This window comes from Homalodisca vitripennis, chromosome 2 (assembly GCF_021130785.1).
Source record: "Homalodisca vitripennis isolate AUS2020 chromosome 2, UT_GWSS_2.1, whole genome shotgun sequence".
NCBI classification, from domain to species: Eukaryota; Metazoa; Arthropoda; class Insecta; order Hemiptera; family Cicadellidae; genus Homalodisca; species Homalodisca vitripennis.
The window spans coordinates 165,641,036-165,664,578 of NC_060208.1; the positions used below are offsets into that span (position 1 = coordinate 165,641,036).

General features: G+C 32.4%; 1 protein-coding gene across 1 annotated transcript in view; it reads left to right on the forward strand.

Annotated features, from left to right (window-relative positions):
- Positions 1 to 658: 658 nt before the first annotated feature.
- LOC124354994 (integrator complex subunit 4) overlaps positions 659 to 23,543 on the forward strand; it is a 38,749-nt gene continuing 15,864 nt past the window's right edge. Inside the window, exons 1-12 of the mRNA XM_046805847.1 lie at positions 659 to 789; positions 826 to 989; positions 2,461 to 2,619; positions 12,003 to 12,131; positions 14,438 to 14,584; positions 14,803 to 14,973; positions 15,079 to 15,218; positions 17,455 to 17,647; positions 17,738 to 17,912; positions 19,660 to 19,865; positions 19,950 to 20,072; positions 20,730 to 20,865. Of these exons, the coding sequence (XP_046661803.1) occupies positions 936 to 989; positions 2,461 to 2,619; positions 12,003 to 12,131; positions 14,438 to 14,584; positions 14,803 to 14,973; positions 15,079 to 15,218; positions 17,455 to 17,647; positions 17,738 to 17,912; positions 19,660 to 19,865; positions 19,950 to 20,072; positions 20,730 to 20,865 (1,633 nt within the window). The 5' untranslated portion in view covers positions 659 to 789; positions 826 to 935. The remainder of the gene's footprint in view (positions 790 to 825; positions 990 to 2,460; positions 2,620 to 12,002; positions 12,132 to 14,437; positions 14,585 to 14,802; positions 14,974 to 15,078; positions 15,219 to 17,454; positions 17,648 to 17,737; positions 17,913 to 19,659; positions 19,866 to 19,949; positions 20,073 to 20,729; positions 20,866 to 23,543) is intronic.

The following is a 23,543-nucleotide window of genomic DNA, read 5'->3' on the forward strand; positions in this document are numbered from 1 at the left end:
CTGAATTTAACTATTTTATTTTATTCTAAAGAAGTTAATTATAGAACAAATTGTGTTTAGAATATGAAAATGTGTGTACAGTTGGTGCAGATGATTTACTTATTGTTCAAATTCATTAATATTGGTTGATTATATCGATTGGCATAATAATTAAAAATGGTTTGATAATTTCTATATAAAAAACCGAATCCTCTTATCGTACTCTACCCAGTGAATCTCTTAACTATTATATTTGTATTGTTTGTATATTGGGATTGAATCTTTGACTGTAGAAAGGACTGGTTAACATTTGCTGTCTTCATATGTTACAAAAAGTGTACCTTTACATTTTCAGAATTGGAATGGACTCTCTTCTTCTGGTGTCAAACCCCCTAATACAACACACCAAAATGTTTTTGTAACGTATAACAATGGAAAATGTCCGTATCCTATTATCCTTCTAAATTGTCAATCTGCAATAATATATTTTAAACAAATAAAGGACTGGACAAATGATCTTATGAGTACTCCAAGTACTCTATAGACAGTAAAAGATTGCTGCGAAAAGAATCTATTCGAAATTTCAAAGCCATCATATAATAGAGAACAGTAAGACAACATGGTAAAAAGCCAAAGCCCGCAACTATGAAATTAGAGAAAATGAAAATAGGACTGTACTTAACCTAACCTCTCAAAATTTTGTGTTGCCAAACATGAAAACGTCATGAACTAAGATCAATTTTTAATGTTAAAACAAGAGCTGTTGTATGTTTATTACCATACTACCACCTAGATTATAAGCCGTTGTTTAATTTTGAAGACTTTGTTTATCTAAATCAATGTGACAACTTATTTCAAAAGGCTAATATTCATATATCTTGTATTTGTGTCTTGTGATGTCTTATTCTTGTAACATAGGTGTTTGAATAGTTGAAATTAATCATCTTGTTTTAAGAATGGCTGCAGTCTTAAAGAAAAGAGCTTTAGCTGAGTATAGTCAAGTTATTCAGGTATGCTATGCTATAAATAAAATTAATACTAATGCTAATATATTTATTAGTATCATTTTGTTGTAAAAACAACATAACATACATATATTTTATTGTTTTTTTCATACAGTAAAATCAATGGTTTATAGTATAATAGGCCGCCACCATTACAGTCAAATTGATATACACAAACCAATTATATTCATGAATATCGAATCATTGATATTCGTGAGTTTCGAACTCTATATTATAAATAAAAAAGTTCAAGTTAACATTACAAGCTCTCACCTGATCAGAGCTTAAATTTAGGTACTTTTTCTAGGGATGTTTCTTTTTTTGCACCATCTTATTGTACGTAAATATATTTTTTACAATATTTTTATGTATTATTTTAACTCATGATTCCCTCTGGTAAGAACTAGATGTATATAAATAAGATAGCCTAGATCAATGGCATAATTATGAGACTGAGTGTGAAAGGACAAAAATCATAGAAATTAATAAGGGGAGACTTTAATAAGTACACTTGTTATTCGGTTGTTTTGTCGAATTGTTCGATATATTATACAACTTTGTATAAAAAACCGTACACAATAAGAGTTTAATAAATTACCGTAACAAGAAGAATCTCGTTTATTACAATTTTAAAAAGATAAATTTAACACTAACATTACAAAACAACAAAACCAACTAAGACCTAGACTTACAGATCAAAGAACCCTTACAATATTTATAACTTGCCCAGCTTGATAGCAATGGGTAACAGTTTTTGTGAAATGGAGGAAAGAATTCTCCCCATGGGTTACCAGGAGCCAGACGTACATGTTGAAGCCACTTAAACTAATCTCGTCACTTGTGAGAAATATCTCATAAATTTTCCTCATATTCATCGCCATTTTTAGTCTCAAAATATTAGTTACTTCTTGCTGTATATTGTTTACATTAAAACTGCTATAAGTAAGTAATAAGGTGGAATCATATGCTAAGTTAAATAAATTGTAATATCGAATTATGCCTTCGGATAAAAACATTGAACAATTCGTTAAAACAACTGAATAACGAGTGTAGGCCTTTTATTAAAGTCTACCCATCAATAATTTAGCAAGAATGACTAAAGACAAATAACTGTTTAAATTCAAAGGAGTTAAAGAAAACAATAAAAAGTAATGTGCTAAAAGTAAAATAGAAATGTGTTGATGATAAAATTACTAATTCATAATATATTTCTAAAATAACATGGAACTTAATCAACTCTCATTATAATAATAAAATTACTGAACATAAAGTCATGAAAAGATTTAAATTAATTACAAAGCTCACAAAAACCCTTGTCTTTTTAGTAACCTATTTAATGATAACTATGTAAACATGGTGGACTGTGAAGTTATTCCTAATATAAAACCTAGTTCTGTAAAAATACCTATGACTGCTGTAAGTGATCAATTAGTAAAATTTCAATGTGAATCTATAAGTTTACTCTTTTTTGTTTCAGGAGCAACCTGTGAAACCATTTAAAAAACTTCGATTAGTGAAGAAGAAGTGGTCTGATACTTCAGCAGCCTCTGTATTAATTGGGCTTTTGGAAAAACAGAGGTCTAGTAATGAAGCTTTCCAATTGTTACTGAGAATTTCTGACACACCACATTTAGCAGTAAGTCATCCACTCTAAATGGCGTTATTTAATTAGAATCGTATGTTTTATGTCCATCATTGTTCAATTCCTTCTTTACCTAACTGTTGAAGTTTTAACAATTTATGTGGGTATGAAAATGATCATATTATGTCTTTTTTGTATTAGTTACATGGTGCTGATCTGTCATCTACTTTATATTTCAATTCAAGAAATGTGTCTTTTAATAAGTTCAATAATTACAGAGTATTATTGGGTATAGGATCTTGTCAATGTTCAAGTTACTTTATGCTATTTCTTTCTATTTCAGAATGATATGGTCCTTATGCAATTGGAAGGTAGCATAAGATTTATTTCAACATTAATACACAAATAAAAGTTGCAATTATAAAGAGTTGAATTTATAGCTAGACATTTGCAATCAGAATTATATTAGAGATTTTATTTAATACATTTTTTTTACTATTTCTTTCAATCTTTATTATGTATTATATTTATTATGGAAGAAAGAGATCATGAGGAAAAGTCCAGTTCCTTCTACCTCTTCCTACTGATGTTGTTTTATCAAATATAGCGCAAAAGTACAAGGCATGCCTTATTATTACAATTCACCATCAAGCAAAAAACTGGACATCACTTATAAAAATAGAAGTGACATAATTTAAAACAAAGATTCCTAAATATTTTGAAATCACATGAGTTTATTGCACATGCTTTCAAAATTAATTTTTAGTATCTTAAACTCGCCATGAATGGCTTAAGAGTACAGGGTAAGCGAAATACTCTGTAAAACTTTAGGGTCTATAGGTTATAGAGAGACCAATAATAGAAATAGACTGCTAATCCATACGGGAAAAGTGTGTGGACTCAGTATAACCCAAGTTATTGTATTATTGACAGCCTACTCTAGATTGCGCTGTGCTGTGTCATCTCGTCTACTCTGCACTTCCTCATCCCTTGCCTGGGCCTTATCCTTTGTCGGTCTCACACACCGACTCTCTTACCTCCTACGTCCTTCACTTCACAGTTTGTTTACAGAATAGATCCGTTAGATTAAACTATAGTCGCTGTTCTCGCCGGCCTCAAATTTCAACAAGAATCGTTTAAATTTACCATACAATACTAATACAATCATTCATATAATCGTCTACCAGTCTACTTTTATTATTTGTCTCTAGTTATGATTTAATGTCTTATTGTATGTCCTATCTTCAGATGATTCCATTCAGACCTAACATGTCAACCTATTCCTTCAGAGCTGTATGAGTAAAATGTGTCCTGGAGTGGTAAACAAAATAAAATAAAAATTTTCCAACAATTTCATCATTTTATACATGCTAAATTGATTAATAACTTAAGGCCTCCTTCTCCAGATGGGAGTGCTTTTGATAAATTTTATGATCTTACATACAGTTGTTTATCCAGGATCGTCGGGGAGAATTGCTCTACAATTGTTTTGGGAGATTTCAATGTAAATGTAGCTGAATCTACTCTGGTTACTAATAAAAATTCTAAGCTTGATGAGTTCTTTTAACTTAAGAAACACAGTGCATGTTTTTACCCGAGAGTTTAAAGGATCTAAATCAATTCTTGATCATGTTTACACTGATATCGCTCCATCCCTGATACACACTATGTTTTTTAGAAACTGAAATTTCAGATCATAAGGCTCAAAAAGTAGAATTGTCTCTGGCTCTTGATTGTGATGCATCTTCTGAGGTTAAGTTTAAGCTTGAGCGCGATTTTTAGTGCCATCAATGTGTCCACATTTAGTAATTTTTTTAAATAATGAAACTTGGGACGATGTTTTTTTCTTCGACAACACTTGACGGTAAGTATAAGGCCTTTTTCTTCAATTTTGCTATACTATATGGATTTGGCGTTTCCTGTTCGCAGGAAAAAAATTATTAAACGAAAGCCTACATGTAAGATTGTTCTTGATGACAGTTTATTGAGCGTAAGACGGCAGCTGTTATCTTTACACAGACAGACCAGAGATCTTGATTATCTTGACCATAGAAGGCAGGTTTTATTTAAAACTAAAGAAAGATTTTAGAGCTTCAGTTCGTTCAGCCAAATCTGAGAAGGTTTTAGGGTATGTTCTAAATGCTCAATCCAAACCTAAAGCGATGTGGAGCATCATAAATGAAAATACGAATCGAAGTAGTTCAAAAACGAACTTAATTGGAAGAATCTTGGATTCAACTGGAACTCCTGTGGATGAACCTTTTGTTAAGGCAAATGTCTTTAATGACTATTTTGTAAGCCTGGGGGAGAAGTTAAATGCTAAGACCAGCATGGCTCAGGATCTTTTGTCTAACAAACTTTCAGTGAGTTTCTTCGCTGTTTCTGTTCCCTACTGATGAGACTGAGTTTAAAGAATGTTGTTCTATCCTTAAAGCCAAGTAGTTCTGTAGGTTTTGACGAAGTATCGTCCAAACTTCTGAAGCAATGTATAGATTTTACTTACAAAGCCACTAGTTCATTTGATAAATTTTTCTTTATTGTCTGGTTCATTTCCTTCACTTCTAAAAGTTGCGATTGTAAAGCCTCTTTATAAAAAGGCTAGCAATGAGCAGTGTAACAACTATAGGCCGATCTCAATTCTCTCCACATTTTCAAAGGTGTTTGAAAAAATTTTTTCAATTAGACTTTTATCACACTTTGACAAGCACAATATTTTGTTCCGTAATCAGTTTGGGTTTCAAAAACAAAAAGGTACTCTTGACGCAATGTTTCTGTTTTTATTGACAAAGTAGTTGCTGCTCTGGATAAAAAAATGTGTGCTATGGGCCTTTTCGTCGATTTAAGCAAAGCGTTTGATTTAGTTGACCATTCGTTTACTGTTAAGTAAACTACAGAGGCTGGGCGTCAGAGGTGAAGCTCATGATTGGATAGCATCGTATCTTTGCGGTCGATCTCAGCGAGTTGAAATCAGTTTTGTGGACAGCCAGGGTATTTTAAGAAGAAAGTGTTCTATTGATCTGGTCATTAAAAATGGGAGTCCCCCAAGGGTTCCGTGTTAGGTCCTCTTCTCTTCTTGGTATTTATTAACGATATTAGACATTGCACCAAAAAGTCAGATCTTTGTATTTTTGCCGATGATACATCTCTTTTGGTCACAGCTCACAATCAAGTGGATTTAGAGATCAATGGTTTTGTTGAATCCAATGCTCCTTCTTCAATGGTTTACCTCAAATGGCATGATTGTGAACACAGACAAGACCCATATTCTGAATTTCACACTTAGACGTAGTTTTGTGGACAACTTACAGGTAATGCTAGGGGAGTGCATGGTATCATGTGTGGACTCAGTGAGCTTTTTAGGTCTTCAACTTGACTGCAACCTGACATTTGAATTGCATATCAATAAAATAGTAAAAAAATTAAGTTTCGTGTTTGTTTTTGCACTGAGAAAATTGGCTTCTTTCGCTAATTCACAACTACTACTAACTTTGTACTATGGCTGCTTTTATTCTCATCTTGTTTACGCAGTTCCCATTTGGGGAAGGAACTGCAGAACCAATTTCATTTTTAAATTGCAGAAGCAAGCTTTGCGGATTATTTTTTGGGCTAAGTAGGCATCAATCTTGTAGAAAATGTATTTAAAAACAACAACATTCTTACTTTCCCAAGCATATTTATTTATGAATCTTTAGTTTTTTTTAAAAAGAATGAATACTTTATGACACTAGCTAACACCAATTCAGATTATTCACTTAGAACCCGGCTTAACATTCCAGTTCCACAACATTCTACTTCTTTTTTTCAAAAACACGTAACTTACAACTGCATTAAACTTTTCAACTCACTTCCAGATGCTTTAAAGGTGGATTGTTCTTTAACCTTGTTCAAAAATAACTTAAAACAGTTTCCTCATCGACAGTTCCTTTTACAGTGTCCAGGATTTTTTTGCATAAATTGTAAATAGTAGACTAAATATAGTTTTGTTTTTTTTTCTTTGATGTATACTTAGCATAACATGTAACACTGTATAAGTTAGTTAAGCTAGCCCTGTGTGTATACTTTAATGACGTTGCTAATGCATGAAAATGTTATTTTGAGCAATAAAGGATTTTGATTTTGATTTGATTTTGATAAGAGAATTAATAAACACTTTAGTAAATCCTGCTTACACGTTCGACCAACCAGGCTCTTTTGCTTGCCTAGTCTGAGCATTACAAAATTATTTACCTACTTAATATTTTTAGAGCAAGGGTCGCTATGACTAATGCTCCAAACTACCTCGAAAAGTGCCATCACTACCGAGACTGACACACACACACACACACACACATATACACTATGATTCTTATTCTTTGATTAGAATTTTGAATGGCAACAATCAATCCCAAATGCTTCGACTTGTGTTTTTTAGTGCTAAATTGTACTACAGTCAAACCTCAATATAACGAACCTGAATATAATAAATTCCTTGATATAATGAATTTTTTAAATCCCCTAGAAGTCTCCATAAGAATCAATGCAAATTTCACCTGTACATAACAAATAAAGCATACTCAAAACCTCGATATAACGAATTTTTAGTAATCCTGGAAAAAATAAATCACCCTCGGTATAGTGAATTTTTTGTTGTTAGAACCTTTTGTAGCGAAATTCATCTCTATATATAACGAGTTTTCCACAACTGCACCTTGTTATAACGAACGTAAACAAACGTCACAACGGCAACAAACAAACAATCGTGTCTTGACATGAAAGCCGGTCTGAATTGCTAGACGAGTTTATTCAGTTGTGGTGGAAATTTTGGATTGTGCGGTGCTTAGGAATTCAGTTACAGTGTAGTTTAGTAATGATGGATGCCAATAACAATAAGTACTAAGCGTAGAGTGTAAACGAAAAATTATCAAATGCGTTGAAGACAATCCGACAAAAAAAATTGGACATCGCAAAAGAATTTGGCATTCCGCCCAGCACTTTTGATACAATTTAAAAAAAGAAAGAGATGTTCAATGACGGAAGTGTACTGTGTTCTAAAATCAGAAAGGTAAAGTCGTTTGAGCTGAAGGACGTAGACGAGTGTGTGCTTAAATGGTTGGAGCAGTGCCGAGACAAAAATATTGCAATAAGTGGACCTATACTTCAAGAAAAAGCCAAACAGTTTGCTTTTGAACTGGGACACGAGAACTTCCGAGCTAGCAATGGATGGTTGCAAAACTTTAAAAAACGAAATGAACTTATTTTTCGAAAAGTGTGCGTTGAAAGTTTCAAATGTCGATGATGGTGTTCGTACTGAGTGGAAAGATAAACTTCCCGAGCTAACCGAGGGATATGAACCAGAAAACATCTATGGCGCAGATGAAACTGGATTGTTTTTCAAATGTTTACCTGACAAAATATTGCCATTTAAGGGTAATAAATGCCATGGTGGAAAAAATAGTAAACATCGTTTAACAGTTATGCTTGGAGCAAACTGCACAGGGACTCATAAATTAAAGCCTTTAGTAATTGGAAAAGCGAAAAAAAACACGTTGTTTTAAAAATGTGAATGAACTTCCCTCTGACTAAAATGGAGAATGCAAAGGCTTGGATGAATTGTGCCGCTTTCAGTGCATGGCTTCAAAGTGTTAACAAAGATATGAATAAGAAAAATAAGAAAATTCTCATCTTCATTAATAACTGCACGGCTCATGGAAACATTTCCTAGGTTGAGTAACATTAAGGTCGAGTATCTTCCTCCAAACAGCAACCGCTTGACCAGCGCATTATCCGAAGTTTTAAAGTACATTATAGAAAAGAGGTCGTACAACAGTTCCTTAGAGACATGGAAAGCCGTTTACCTAAATATCAATGTCTTAGACGCCATGTGGATTATCACAAAAGCGTGGGGTGAAGTTACAGAAACTACAATTTCTAATTGTTTCTACAGTAAAAGAGTGCATTCACTGTCACAACTCAGGAGGACAATTCAGACCAGCCTCCTACACAAGAAATCGACACTGCGGAGGGTTGGGAAACAGTCAAAGAAGCATCAGAGCTAGAGAAGGATGCAGAGTTCAAAGACTTTGTTACTTTTGATGACGACATGGCTGTGTGTGGGGAGTTGACGGACGCTGACATAATTTCTTCTGTGACCTCTGTTCTGGACGAAAATGTGGCTGCCGAAGATGACGATGAACCAGATTGTGTAAAGCCCGACCCGAATTTAAAAGAGCCTCGTGAAACCATTGTATTTTTTTAAAAAAGTGTGGTTTGAGTGAAAGTGTGGTAAAATATATAACTGAATTGGATATTATCAATGTCACATCACGTAGGCATACTACTATTACTGACCTTTTCTGTAACAAACAGGGCGAAAACAGCATCAATAATGATGCCATTGAAATATAAAATGCAGATTAGGCCATTTAACCTTTAAAAATTCGTAATTTTCAGTTTAGTAATACTGTACAGTAAGAGTACTGTATTTTATTTTATTGTATTTTTTACTATCTGTAGCGTAAGTTTTTTAAGTTTTGTTCAGGTCATGTTTGCTTTTCAACTTTCTTTTAATGTGTTTTCAAAGTACATAGCTACTGTATTACAGTTTTTCTGTTTCGTATTTGTAATTGAAACAAACAAAAATAAAGTTTCATTGTTCCAAATTAAATGTATTTTTATTTCGTTTTACACATTATTTAGATACAGTACAGCATACGATTTCACAACGTTTTAACACAACCAAACCGATGATCTATGAACCTCGATGTAGCGAAATTGTACCTAACCTAACCTCAATATAATGAATCTCATTATAACAAAATACTCAATATAACGAATTTTCTGTCCAGTCCCTTGAGGTTTTTTATATCAAGGTTTGACTGTAGATACGTTTTGTAGATAATTTTCCATAACATTTTTAATTAATAATTGGAAATTATTATTTATTTTGACTATGTTTTCTTATTTTGTTGTCATTGTTTATTGTAAGTAATGTAAAGTTTATAATTTCTTCATCCTCTGCAGAGGTCTATTAATCACTCAGTAATTACAAACCATTATTAATATATGCATATTTGATTTAGTAGCATATACCCCTAACAATCCTAAATACAGACAGAGGTAGCAATAGAATTGACAGATTAAATCACTTATTGGACTCAATTGATCCTGATATATTGATTCTTACTGAACTTAGACAAGGCGGTGACAAAATAAAGGATACCTGTGTAATTAATTAATCTTAAATTTCAGCGATTAGTAGGAAACAAATTCGGAACGGTGGAGTTGCAATACTTAAGCATGTTAGAGTTAATAAGGACATTACTTTTTTATGAATGTTGAAAGAATTATTATTCCAATGTACATTCAGTAATGAATAGTATATATGGTATCATGTTTGGCGTGCCTGCAGAAAATTAATTGTATTTGAAAACTTTTTGGAAGTGTAATGCACATCTTAGGGAAGGGGATAACTTTATTAAGTTAATAGAAACCATATTTTAAAAACACACAATTAGGATAAGAATAATTTATAACAATACCACAAACATACAAAGTTGCTTGATTAACAGTAAAGTTGTTTGAGCATAAGTGTCAAATCTCGATATTCAAATCTAATTTATCAACAGAAGAGCAAACAAGTAATGAATTATTAGAAGATTTTGTGACATATTCATACTGTAATGAGTATTTGTATTTTGTATATGTTAAGATATCTCAATGTTCACATATAAAATATGTAATTTAAACTTTTATTTTTGAACCATATTTTAGAAACACGTAATTAGGATAAGAATTATTTATATGGTGTGTCCAGTAGGGTTTCAAATTAAAATTGTTATAAAATATTAAAATTATTAATAATTAATGTAGGTCTTTCATTTAAAACTATTAATACAATGTAATGTCAAAAAGTTCCTGGAACTGGTTTAAATATATTTATTGAACAAAGTTAAAAAGTTACAAATGTATCATATGTTGAAAACACTTTTCAAAATCATTATCTGAAAGTTCTTAATTGTTTTCGTTGCCATTTCCTTGACAGCCTTAGTATCTACAAATAGTTTTCCCTTCAACAACATTTTTAACTGTGGGAATGGGAAGAAATTGGTTGGTGTCAGGTCATGTTAGTAGGGAGATGTTCTATCATAGTAATACTTTTTTGTTTAGATAATTACGCACTAACAATGAATGATGTGCAGGAGCATAGTCATGAAGCAAATATCAATAGTTTCCTTCCCATTGTTTACGACGTTTCCTCCAAATGGCATCTCTTAAGCACCTAAAGATCTTTGGACACTGTTTATTCCTAAGGAATGAATTCATAGTGAATTAAACTTTTTGTAGTTAACAAAAACTTCCAGCATAACATTTCGCTTACCGTTGTGGCAATCTACATACAAGAAGTCATCCTCCACACAATCTCAACTTCGCAGCTCAGAAATCAAGATGTCCACAAGTACGGAACAAGGAGCTCTACAGACTTTGTCGTGCCACCCCACCACTTGACACTCTACAGCAAGAAACTCACTTACGCCGGAGCCAAGTTCTTCAACCTATTGCCAGATGACATGAAGAACCACAACCCCCAACAGCTGAAGCGGCATCTAAAGGACTGGCTGCTGAAAAGACCTTTCTACTCCATAGAAGAATATTTAAGATGGAAGGACTTCCCAGACTATACCTGACTTCGTTTCACAGCCCGCGGACGATACTATACTACTTTCTCATTTCTCTGTAACAGTTGTGACGCCATGCTGATCTCCAAGATTATGCAAAAATAAAGATATTGTCTATTGTCTATTGTCTATTGTCTATTGCCTATTGCCTTTGTCCAAGCAAAACTTTTCTTTCCCTGGAGATGTTTTCATTTCCTGTACAGAGGACTGATATTTTGTTTGAGAATCGTAGAGCAAACACCATTTTTCGCCATCAATTACAATTATTTTTTTTATCCGGATCTTTATCCCCCATATCAATTAACTCACCATCCATTAACATTTGATTTTCTTTGTGGTCATCAGTCAGCACTTTAGGAACCATTCACAAAAAAATTCAATGCACATGGTCAAATGATCTCAAATACAATTTCTGCTGTTTGCTCTTACAGTTTGCCGTCCTCGCTCAATGTTTTCATCACTTGTTGTAATTGAAGATTGTCCACTATGAGGTCATTCTCAGTGCTTTGTGACCTTCACAAAAAAGTTAGTGCTATTTATAACCTTGACTATTCTTTTTAACCTTGTCTCTGTAAGCACGAATTAACAACTCACTAGGCTCACTCAGTGACTTTTGAAGCAAAGCACAGAATTTAATGTTTGAGTTCTCTAATTTCCATTTTTTTAATCGAGAAGGTTAACTTACAGACAGACAAAATCACTCTCCAAAAGTAAACAATGACAACTGAACAAAATATTTTGTAATTTTAGTATAATGGTTTAATTTTAGCAATAATTTTTCAGGAGGAAGATGTTGCTGTCGCTGTGAAGAAGCTGGTAGAATATTATCAACAACAAACAGAGTCTTTTGTTAAAATTAAAATTCTCTCTATATTTGGTGACATTGGAAGTGAGCAGGGAGCAGATATTCAAGTAAGAATTTTGACTTGTGATCAACAATTTACATCATAAAGATAGCGTTTATTTTAAGTGTTGTTATTGTTATCATATTTTGGTTTAAATGGATTTAAACATTGTTCAGTACATATTACAATACTTCTAATAAAAAAAAACACACACACAAAAGTCAAATTATTTAATTTTTGTATGTAATGATTATCAGTGTTTTATTCCTGGCTCCTAAAGATAACAGTCATCTATGTATTTAAATCACATAATATTTATTATTGGCTTATTTGCAGTTTAAATATTTTGTGTTTTTTTCTGAGTTTTTACAAGCTGTGTTACGTACAGCACTTAGATTGCGAAAGCATTCTATCTGCTCCACAGGACATCTAAAGAGTCAAATGAGTTATAGACAAGAAATTTTGAAAGCAACCTCAGTTAAGCCAGTTATATGACATGTGGCGTGGCATATTCCTACCATGTATATAGATGTAAAACTGTAAGAACTATTTAATAGACAAATTTGTAAGTCTTTATGCAACTGTTTTTAATTATGAGTAATTGTTTATATATTCAGTCCCTATCTATATTGATTACTCTATTGATGCTGCTATTTTAACCTTGTCAATATACATGTAAACTTGACATCAATATTTATTATGAGAGTGAGTTCTGTATAAATTAGACTTCATATTTAGTGTCTTTAGTTAATCATGAATGGAGTGACGGATTGGCATTTTCATGGTTGATATAGTAGAAGTTGAGGACCAGCTAGGTGGTCTGTTTTTCTCAGTATTTTCTTGTGTGCTAACATAAGTTTGTTAGATATTACATTACTAGTTGCATAACATATTAAAATACAGTATTTAACAAAGAAAATTGTTAAAACATAATAAACATTGGCCCATTCTAAAGCACTTTTTGGGAATTGCATCCTCAGGCTCAAAACTCAAGTGTTTCATTGGAAAATTTAAGGTAATAGAGAAATTGTGGAGATCCAATATCATAGAAAACAACCATACAATTTGTAACCTAATCAAAGTTGACCTTTGATGTACTGTTGGTGAAATTGCTTCAGAGGTTGATCAGCAATGGGAGTACCTATAAAAACATCAAAGATGTTCCTACAGTAAGAAAGGACGTGGTGTAGCCTTGAGAGATGTCCTTTTCAATGCTAGGTCTCAACAGTAGTTTCATGAGATACAAGTATAAACTGGAGTGCTCGCATTGAAACAACATCCTCCATACAGCCCTGCCATTTGTTGGCATTTGACTAGTTATAGTTTGGATCCTTGGAAGAATCAGTGGGAGGGAGACAATTTGTTGACTCTTGAGATGTTGAGGAACATATGCACAGTTTATCATGACTCAACTTCAAAATTTCTTCAGAGAAGGGATCTTTAAGCTTCTAAAATAATGGAAAATTGTGTACAGCACGCAAGAGACTACATTGAAAACGTTTAGAGGTGTTTGTGTGTTTTTCTATGAGTTATACATGTATATAAGAAAAGTCTGGTTCATATTGGACTGGCTCTCTTATATGAGTTTATTTTTAGTTCATTACCAGCTGGGAACTATTGTGTTGAGGGCTTGTTTGCATTTCTGTAATATTTTATCATTTTACCAGTTAGTGGAAGTTATATTTTCCACTCCATTAACAATCCTAAAAGTGGACCAATTTTTTTCATTTTTTACATTGTACTTTTTCATTTTTTGTCTGATTTGTATTACTATACAAAATATTCTGATTTTAGACTAGACACAAGTTTATTATAATTTTAATATCATTCATTATCTTTGAGATTTTTTTCTTCACTTCTTTATAGTTCAAAAGGTTTTTAAACTAAAGTTGAATTCACAAGTCAACTAAATTGAATATTATCTTCTGTTTGTCTTTGTTGTAGTTTATTCTCTAGTATTCAATTGTTTATTTAATTTTTGTGTGAAACAAACCACATTAGAAATTGATTCTGTTTTATATTGTTAATCATCAAACAATTTGGGTTACTTACATTTAGGATTTTTTTCAGTAGGCAGCAAAATAGCTAGAGACTTAATGCTCCATCTCATACCTTGTACTCAGTCCTTTTTTACTTTATTGTTTATTAGACATTTTTCTGTTATACAGGTGTATAATTTTTTCCGTTTGATGTAAGAGTTTTCTTCTATTTTGCTTGTTTTGATTCATTCACCCAACAGTTAGAAGTAGGCTACTGAAGTAATGTTTCCTTAAATATTTTGTAATTTTGTTGGAGTGTCTGTTAATAAAATTGCTGACTCCCAATATTCATAGACCTCTCCTCCATCATTAATGGGTATTTTCATTTTATCAGAACATAATCGATGAGACACTGATGTTGCTGAAGAGGGAAACGTCGCATCACGTCAGGGCGCAGGGCTTGGCCACACTGTTGCGCCTGTGCAAGCTGATGCCAGACAACATTGCTACTCACCATAAACTCATATTGTTGGCCAAACAGGTTAGTGGATATCTTTAATGGGTGATAATTAATTAAATTAAGTAGCATTAAATTAATTAGACATGTAAGTGTTTTGTTGTCATAACAAACTGAAAAACCTTTCTAAAAAGGGACTCAAAATTACATTTTAATAGATTTCGTGTATTGGTTTTAAATATTTTTATAAAACAAGTTAAATAAAAACAGCATTTGTAATGAGATGGGCTTGTTGTTGACAGTACCTAAACGATACCAGCCACCTGGTGAAGCAGAAAGCCCTGGACGTGTTGGGGGAACTGTTGCCAGTAGGTCAGCAGACAGAGGCCAGCTTACAGACAACAGTGCGACTCATCAGTGACTACGCCCAGAGTCAGGACGCTCGTGTACGCAGCACTGCCTTCAATACTCTAGTAAGTCTTATTAAGCGTAATTAATTGTTTACAGTTTGAATTAAGGTGAATTCTTATGTCATATAAAAATCAATTATTACAACACAATATTTTTATTTATTTCAGATTGTTCTTCATGGAAGAGGTCTTAAATTACAGGCCTCTCTTTACGATGAGACTTGTGAAGCTTTGAAAGATGACTATGAGATAGTTCGCAGAGCTGCCCTTCAACTGATATACTTGCTAGCGAAATCATATCCTGACCAGTGAGACTTATAATTACTTAGACTTAGACAAGAGAAAACATCTTCAAAAAGTAGATTTATAGGTGCAGTAATGATGTACCAAGTTTTATTGCTTTATCTGTAATCGTTCAGGAATTATCAACCCTGTGCTGAACTTTTTTTATACCCTTGATATATTAATTATAGTATTAATAGTCATATAAATAATTAAGAATTAAATTAAATTTTGTTGAAATTTTTCTTTATTCCAATAGTACGTAATAAAATAAATACCAAGTTTTATTGCTTTATCTGTAATCGTTCAGGAATTATCAAGCCCGTGCTGAACTTTTTTATACCCTTGATATAATATTAATTATAGTATTAATAGTTATATAAATAATTAAGAATTAAATTAAATTTTGTTGAAATTTTTATTTATTCTAATAGTACGTAATATAAAATAAATAGGCTATATGTTCGAAATTGGTCAAAAATGATGAAAGTAGTACATTAACTATTTGTTTTGATTAATTAGTGTTTCATCAAAACATTGTGTAATCAAACCATTTGAATTATCTTTTTTTTCAAAGAAAGTTTTAATTATTTTAACCCTTTTACTGCCGACGTCCGACATATCGGACGTCGGCATTTTTTGCCGAAAACGCCAACGTCCGATATGTCGGACGTCTGTTTTTTTTATTGTTACTGGCTACTGTTATGTTCAAATGCCGAAATATTCGGTATTTTGGTTGTTTAGGAGGAAAGGATAATGAAAGAAGCCATTTGAAGAACTTTGGATTTCTATTTTCGTCGTCTTTGACTAGAATTGACGAACTACCTAGACAGCTGTCAAAACCAGATGATCGGGTTAGATTACTGAAATCTTCGTTCATTGTTGTTGTTTACAATGTTATCGAAAGTTTTTTGAAGTGTTACTTTTGTTGATCAAGGATAAAATGAGTAAAAGAGTTACATCTAACTCTCCTGTGAGTGAGTGAGGGAACAATAATTAACAGTCTAATCGATGGTGGTGTACAAGTGCAAGACGAACTGAGTGACAATTTCCTTCAGAATTTGTCAGATTCAGATGCCGAGAACGATTCTGATATTAGTGTTAGGGCTATTGATGACAATCAAAGTGATGTGGATGACACTGATGACGATCCTGACTTTATCTTACCATCAGATAATGAGGAGTTATTAGATAGTGAGGGGGATGTGGCACAGATAAGTTTACCTTCAACTTCCACTGGTAGGCCTACCAGTTTTGGGAAAATCCTCATAGTGCAGCTATGTTTCAAGGTAGCACCTTCAAATTTGGTATATGTTCTAAGCAATTGCTCTAGTTTATAATGATATCATGCTCAAAATTTTAGTATAATTTTAAAAATAAATTATCAGATGCCAAACACAATTTTTATTTTTTTATTTATTTTTTATTTACATAATTTTTAAAATTAAATAATGAGTTTGTTTCAAATTAAAATTTCTTTTTATTACTTGAAAAAACAGCATTTAAATACGAGTAAATAAAGTAAAAATTAATGCAAATCTAATGAAAAATAAAAAAGATACAGCATTTTTTGTAAATGAATGCACAACAGCGATTTTCCCCCTTGGCAATTTTGACTGGTACGATAAAAAAATGGCCGGCAGTAAAAGGGTTAAATACAGTAAAAACTCTCAGTAAAGCTTTTTCAACTGTAAGCTTTGCATGCAATTAATGGCACATGAAAACTTATCCACTTTTTACCACACATATGCAGCTAAAGAGGCAGGTGCTGGGGAGGGGTAGGGGTTGTTCCTGTTCAAACAACCTTGGCCATACTAATTTTAAGATCAATATGTTGATGAAACCACAATATCAATAACGATGTGTGCTGTATAAAATAGAAGTTGATTTATAAGTTGTGCTACACCCAATAGTAGTTGAGTTTTAAAGTTTTGAACAAAATAAAAGTTTGCTGTAACAAATTTGTTAAATTTCACAGGAAACAGTTCTAGTATAGCATTCAACATTTTCTTAGTTACGTATTAACTTCATAAAGTAAAGCTCAGCATTGATAATGTCTTTTTATAATCCATTTCATCCTAAATTTCATAGAATTAATTTATGTTCACTTTAATGTATGGAATTATTTTTAAGATTACCTTGATTATTATTAAAGACCTGACAGACCTTCTTTAAATATTTATTTTGACTGAAATATGAAGTGCATTATATGTTTTAAATCTATTATCGTTGTTATTTGATGTACTGTTACATTTGATACAGCCCAGCCAAGTTGGCTGACAGTGATGAGGAGCTGCGATTGGTTGATGATGCATTTGGAAAGATCTGCAATGCTGTCAATGACCTGTCCATGCGCGTCCGGACCCAGGCAGCTCAGCTGCTGGGTAGCCTCACCCTTGTTAGCCCTAAGTTCCTGCACCAGACCTTGGACAAGAAGCTGTTCTCCAACATGAGGGTCAGTTTAACAAACCCAAATGCAAAATTTAAGTTATGTACACTGGCAAAATTAACAGAAGATAGTAAATTTTATGACGATTGTTTACAGAAAAAAAGGTCAGCACATGAACGAGCCTGGGAGAGTGTGACGTCAGGAGAGTGGTCAAGTGGCAAGAAGTGGGCAGATGATGCTCCCCAGGAAATGCTAGATGCTCACCAAATCAACCTTATCTCCAGTGGCTCGTGTGGAGCTTTTGTTCATGGTCTTGAAGATGAATTTTTAGGTATGGAGCTAATAAAATCATTGCAATAGATTTATATTTTTAGTTTTTTGTTTTGTTTGTTTCTATTTATTTATTTTTTTAAATAGTGTACATAGTATTGATGAACAGGGGGTTTTCTTCAGAATTAGTTATTTTTTAATAACAAATTTCAGTTTTTGAGATTCTATTACAAACATAAAATCTTCCAATAGTAATGTATAGAACCAAATCTTAAATCCACCGTATCTTGAAAAGAAGATTGATAACCAAGGATTAATTTATGAGATTTGAAAATCAAATTGAGATTAGTAATCATTGAAAGAATCACCATTGTAGCCTTTTAAAGTTATATAGTTTAGGTGTGAGGGAATTAGACGCTCTGTCACTATTACAACTTTTGCTAGGCACGGATCTTGGCAGAGCTTTTCTCTAGAAAAACATATAATATTGCCTCAACTGTGAGTCAATTTTAGTGTGTGAATTACACAAACAGACAAGGACAACATAAGCATAAAAATAGCATCACTCTTGTCTACAGACAACTCACCAGTCTATAGCCCTACCTCCGATCTTCTATCTACATTTAATCTTCTACCTCCAAATTTCTATGACCATTCTCTAACATTCCATAGCCTTCTTGCTATGAAAACTTTTTAAGATCGTGCTCATAAATCCCCAGGTTAAGTGTTAGAGAGGGCTTCTTAGCTCAAACTTTTCCTGGTAAAATAAGACATCTTTACTGTACTTATTAATGATGTTGTACCTGGTAGGTGATCTCATAATCTGGATGCAATGCCTTATTTCCAGAGTCCATCCACACATAAATAATGGAAATTGTGGTATGTCCTCCTTCTCACAATAAGCTTTAACAAACGGTGAAGGTATTTCAAAAGCGCCTGAAAAACATTGGATCAAACAAAAATTATCTTCATATAATCTTATTGACAACATCTCAAGTTACTGTACGTGCAGTGCTTCAGCACTCCTGCCATTCGCTTAACAGTTTTTCATGTTTGATCCTCATTCATGCCTGTTTAATTATCTTGAGATCCCTTTATGATTTTATCTGAGGTGATATGACCTATGCAATCACAAAACGTTTTTCACTTGAAATTGCTCTGTACTTGTTACATACACAGTTCCAGTCTCAGATGTATCCATTTCAGCTTGGCTCTTACTTGGGCAGTTTTTAGTGCTCTAAGCCAAACCCTAGCTCTATGCTTGATCTAGGTCCATATATGTTGATTGTATGTTCTGAGAATGCACAAGCCACCCAACTACTTTTTATAGTGAGAAACAATGTACTTTTTAATTCTGACTAGTGATCCTGAAAAATTGTGTAGAAATAGACCATGTGACACCAGTGGTAATACCAATTACCTTGTGGAAATCAATATTCCCAGTCCTAATTGTCTGTAAACATTAATCTCTAGACTGCTTCGTGATGTTTATTTGTCTGAACACATTATGTGATCTAGTAAAGATGTTTTGAGATACTTTTCACAGTTTCCCCTGTTCTTGATGGATTGTACAAGTGCTTGTTTTCTATTTCGGTGGTAGGACGTGTCATTGCTGTCACATATCTCTGTGTGTACCAGACTGCTTCCAAGATAAATCTTGTCAATTGCAGAAGTCGGAAGTAATTGTTCTAGATATTCCCAATGTTATCATAAACTAGTGAGCCACAATTTTTATAATTAGGAATTAAAAATAAATATTTCTAAACATTTAGTTATGCAAGTATATGATGGTAATATATTGGTTATAGAGGTACGAAGTGCGTCAGTGGACTCTATTTGTTCCCTATCACTGAACAATCCTCAGTTCGCTAACCTGGCCTTGGACTTCTTGGTGGACATGTTTAACGATGAGATCGAGGATGTGAGGATCAAAGCCATAGACAGTCTCACAAAGATATCGCGCCATACTGTTCTTCGAGAGGATCAGCTGGAGACTATTCTTGGTGCTCTAGAGGTAAAGATTGTCTTAGCAATATTCATACCAGTTTCTAGGCGTTCTATCAATATCTGTTGTGTAAATCAAAATTATGCTCTACAGGATGTCTCAATGGATGTGAGAGAAGGTCTGCACAGAATGTTGGCTTCCTGCAGCCTGTCCACAAAAGGCTGTCTACAGATGTGCGTTGAGAGTTTACTTGATAACCTCAAGAAATATCCTCAGGTAATTTTCTTTTCAATTTAATCTATACTTTCTAAATTTGTTAACTAGTAATAAACCATAAGATGTTGTTAATGCAGATAAGTTGTATAAATTTCAGATTCAAATACGAACACTGGTCATTGTGCAGGTTCCTATCAATGTGTTACTCATAAAATTTACTGATAAGTCATAAAAAAATAAACAATTTTTCTGATTTTTTCATAAGCAGCATGTGTCACTGTTAGTTGTTAGTAGTCACACATTACAAGCAACAATGGCGGACAAACAATGTGTGGATTTTAATTGAGCATGTAAATTATTACAATTAGGTTTAATTGTGTAGTGTTTTATATTAAAAGGATCTTTAAGTAGTGTTTTAAATGCATAATGTTGTATTATTGCAGAAATGGTGTATAAATTAAATTAAAGGTACAAATTACCGACAACAAAACGAGCAGATGAATTTATTCATAGTTGTTTTTACATAAATCATAGAGGCCGACCGATTGGTCCCTCAGTCCTTAAGGAGCCAAGGATAGGCTACATTATTTTAAAGTATCATGGTAATCAAATTTTCTAATTAGGTTTTGTTAAAAACAAAAACGAATTATAAGGTCTTTTGAATTTAAATTCAAACAAATATAAAATAATAGATGTAATAAACATGTTGACTTACAGGACAAGAAGTCGACATGGAGGTGCATGCAGAGAATTGGCTCCCGACACCCGGAACTGACACTACCCTTGGTACCAGAACTGTTATCTATCCACCCGTTCTTTGACACAGCGGAAGCTGATGTAGAAGATCCTGCATGTATCCTTGTGATTATCACACTGATAGTTTATTTGATTTAATCTACAAATTATTTGATTTGGTATAACTCGGTATTCCTTGTGTGGTATAAAATTATTTATAGGAAGGATAGGATAATAGCAAATGTAAAATATTTTAATAACGTAAAGTATTTAAAGAAACTGTTGTAATTATATATAGTTAGCTGCAAACATTTATATAATTAAGGTAAGTTCCTCCTAATGTTTTAATTTAATTGTTATAACAGTGATAATCCATTATGTGTAAACATAGACCATAATTTATATAAAATTTGCTATAGGAGTATATTTAGTGAATACATCATAACATATCTCATAATATTTTGAAAAATTGGATTATAAAATAAATATAAATGATTCAACTTATTAATTATTTAACACCATAGATGATCCACAATCAGCAAAATATCCACTTCTATAAATATTCTTCGTCAAAAGAGATAGAAAGTCCTATTTTTGGTAAGATACAATTAAAACTGTTATATAAATAATTGTTATGAAATTTTGATTACATTATCATAATTTATAGCTTATTAAATATTCATAAGGTAAAATCCAGATCTTCATAGAATTAGTATTTTTATAAAGATACTAATTTTAATTATATATGCGGAAACCAAAAGGCGTTTTCTAAATCTAGACCTGTACCATTTCCAAGTTTCTGGTAGTGGAAACGACTGAATGCAATAAGTATGTAAAGAAAGGTTAATATTGTTTACATTATTATTTTAGCACAATTTATTTCATTCATATTATTCTGAAAAGTCAATTTAGGAATCCGTAGCAAATACCGCTTATGCGAATATAAACAACATTTTCATAGTCTAGGTACGTTTTTTAACTGCATTATTCTTATGTTGCATAATATTTTTAATTTTTATGATATTTATTAATTTGAAAAAAATTGTACACTCTTCCTTTTTTTTAATAGAATTTGAAAATAGCCCCATTGAAAGAAAATTGTGTATGATGATTAGAGCTAATATACATATTAGACTTAACCCTCGCGGTGATAATAGTATCGGCCGCGACGATTATATCGTCCGCCCGGGTGATATCGTCGCGAGCGCTACTATTATGTAAGCGCTTTTTGCAAAGCTAGTTCCTTCAACAATTCTAGTTGAAATCTAATGTTTGATATAGTGCCGTAATCATGAAATTCTGGATTTTCTTTTATATTCTCTATGTAATCTAATAGATTGTTTTGGCGGTAGATATATCGATGATTTGAACCAGCTGTTTTCTGCTGTTGTTACACCCATACAGTAATGGTGTCTGCTGTGTTATTATTTTGAATCGTGCTGTATTTAGTGGCAATGGATAACAATTTAGGCTCAGGTCAAATCAGAGATGTTTTTAGATGATGAAATAAGTGATTACTATATGAAATAAGATACTAGTGATATAGATGTGCCGGAACTTGATTCAGATGTGTCATTAGAGGTTTATTCTTGTGGCAGCGGTAAAGAATAAGTTCCAAACTTTGAAGACAGAATCTTCTGAAGTAGATATTTCTCATCATACTGTAAATAATAGTGATAGCGATGAAGATGATACACCTAATCCAAATAGGCCTATTCAAGAATTTTCTAATACCGCGTGGTTGAGAACTTATACACCAGTAGATGTCATTGATATTAAATCACAGTGAAGTTTGCTCAGAAAAAGAGGTGTACATAGTCATTATTGTATATATAGATTGAGTTTTTTTAAGAATTAAGCCGTACATGTGTAGTTTTTCTGAATGTACATAAAAAGGTAAACAAAATGGCTATTCCACATTTTAAATTTTTATTTGTATAATAAAATACTGGTTGTGAGAATAAAAAAAAAACTTTTTTGCAAAAGTAAATTTGAACATTCAGCAGAGTACATGGGTCATCATATTAGCGCAAGTCCACTTATAGTATTATTTTCTGATTCCTTAGAATGTACAAAATAAAATTATATGCAACACAATTGTATTACAATACAGTTTTTGCTTTAAAAAAAATGTTTTTTTAACATGACACATTTAATCAAAATATACCCATCACCATAGGATAAAACATATATCACCCGGAAGGTTAAAAACTGTTTTGATTTCTTAGGCGATATCCCATTATTTAATATAATTTATAATAACAAAATTTAGGTTTGGTATCACTCGCATTACTTAGAAACATTATTTAGAACATGTTGAATTTAGTCTTCTAGAAATTTAGTCAATGTTGCCTTGAAAATCAAAATGAGTTTCCAGTTGTAGTTTATTCTGAATCAAACTGAAATTAACTATTTGTGTTTATTTTAATTTAGGTAATGCCCATTACCTAAATCTAATTTAATAATTGAGTTATAATTAAATTGTTTCTGATCTTGATTGATTGTAATTTACTCCAATATATATATATATATATATATATATATATATATATATATATATATATATATATATATATATATATATATATATCGTATGGGGGACAAAGGCAGCTATCCATAAATATTTACTCCAATTAAATTATGATTATACTGGACTTTCCTGACAATCATACTGGTAAATAGTATTGCAACATCGTTCAAAAACATTTTCTTCCAAATGTAATCACGGAACGAAGTAAGAACGGTTTTTACATAATCACGTCTTGGCAATCTGAAAGTTGAACAACCTTCAGTTTT